The following is a 1,391-nucleotide window of genomic DNA, read 5'->3' as shown; positions in this document are numbered from 1 at the left end:
CACCAGACAGCCCTGCCCATGTCTGCGCAGCGGCCGGCTCTGGCCAGGACTGGCCTTGCGCTTCTGGGCCCGGCCCCTGCCGACAGCGGCTGCCGATGACGGGCCACGCCGCGGGTGGGCTGCCCTGCGTCCACCCCCCACCACCCCCCACTCTAAAATAAGGGGGCTAGTGGCAGAGGCAGACTGTTAGGGAGACAAAGAGCTGGGGGACACGGACACGGCACGGAGCTGTCCTGCCGCCCGGTCACCGCCACCAGGCCGCAGGGGCGGGGCCAGCGCGGGGCGGGGCCAGCGCGGGGTTGGCCCTGGAGGTGCACAGGGACAGTCCGCAAAGGGCGGGGGCCACAGCAGCTTGTCAGGACCGCTGCCGAGTCACTTGCAGAGAGGGCCAACCTGACAGGGGGGAAACTGAGGCAGGGTGTGGCCCTGGAGACTGATGGTCGGAGCTGGACCTCTCTGCAAGAGTGCCCTCCTCCCGCTGGTAGCTGGGGGCCGGGTGGGAATCTGACCTGGAGAGCTTTGGCCACAGGCCAGGTGCTGGGACCTGGGGCCTGCTGCTGGACACCCTCAGCCGGCCACCTGGGAGCATGAGTGAGTGGGAAAGGGAGACAGAGGAGGATGAGGGAGAGGTTGCTTCAGATACTGTCCCCATGCTGCCCCGGCTTCCTGATCGCGGCGGCTCAGCCCTGCTGTCCGCTGGGGGTGCCAGCCTGGCTGCCCAGGCCCTCGGGACCCTGCTCCACCTGCTGCTGCCCGCCTCCGTGTTCCTGCTGGTGCTGCTGCCCGCAGCGGCCATCGTCTACCTGGGATTTCTGTGCCACTCCAGGGTGAGTGGAGCCCCGCGGAGGTGGGCGGCTGTGGTGCCTGGGGTGTGGGCGTCCAGCGCAAGTGCAGGGCCCTGGGGCCTCAGGGGAAACTGCCCCTCCAGAGGACCCCCCTGCGGGGTCCCTGCCTCTGTCCAGCCCCCCCCCGCCCCGCGAGCATAACCACAGAAGGGCTTTTGTCTGTCACCCGTGGCACAGCCCTCGCCCCCCCCTCCCCCGAGGTCTCCGATCTTGTACCAGGGGCCACCAGGGCCTGGACAGCTGGACTGGGTGGGAGGTGCCAGGGGTGCCAGGAACAGAAGACGAAAGCCTTCTCCAGCCCCAGGCACTGCCTCCTGGGCTGTGCGCCCCGGCCAAAGCAGGCAGGTGGAGCGCAAGGCCAGCCCTTGTGCAGGACAGCGCAGGGAGGGGAGAGAGGGGCCGAGGAGCAGAGGGAGCCGGCTGGCCACCGCCACCCGTAGGGGTTCAAGGTCAGAGGCCAGCACAGGAAAGGTGAGGAGCGGTGAAGGGGTTTGTGCCACAGACGCCTATCCCGACCACTGCACCCCACCCCCCATCTCAGCCCAG

The 1,391-nt window shown here is 69.3% G+C and overlaps 1 protein-coding gene across 1 annotated transcript in view; it reads left to right on the top strand.

Annotated features, from left to right (window-relative positions):
• Positions 1-311: 311 nt before the first annotated feature.
• Positions 312-1,391, top strand: part of TMEM88B (transmembrane protein 88B) — a 1,897-nt gene continuing 817 nt past the window's right edge. Inside the window, exon 1 of the mRNA XM_004695285.2 lies at positions 312-827. Within this exon, the coding sequence (XP_004695342.1) occupies positions 588-827 (240 nt within the window). The 5' untranslated portion in view covers positions 312-587. The remainder of the gene's footprint in view (positions 828-1,391) is intronic.

Source organism: Condylura cristata, unplaced genomic scaffold (assembly GCF_000260355.1).
Source record: "Condylura cristata isolate star-nosed mole 26May11 unplaced genomic scaffold, ConCri1.0 scaffold00058, whole genome shotgun sequence".
Lineage (NCBI taxonomy): Eukaryota > Metazoa > Chordata > Mammalia > Eulipotyphla > Talpidae > Condylura > Condylura cristata.
Note: the sequence above shows the minus strand (reverse complement) of the source record. Positions and strands in the feature narration are given on the sequence as shown.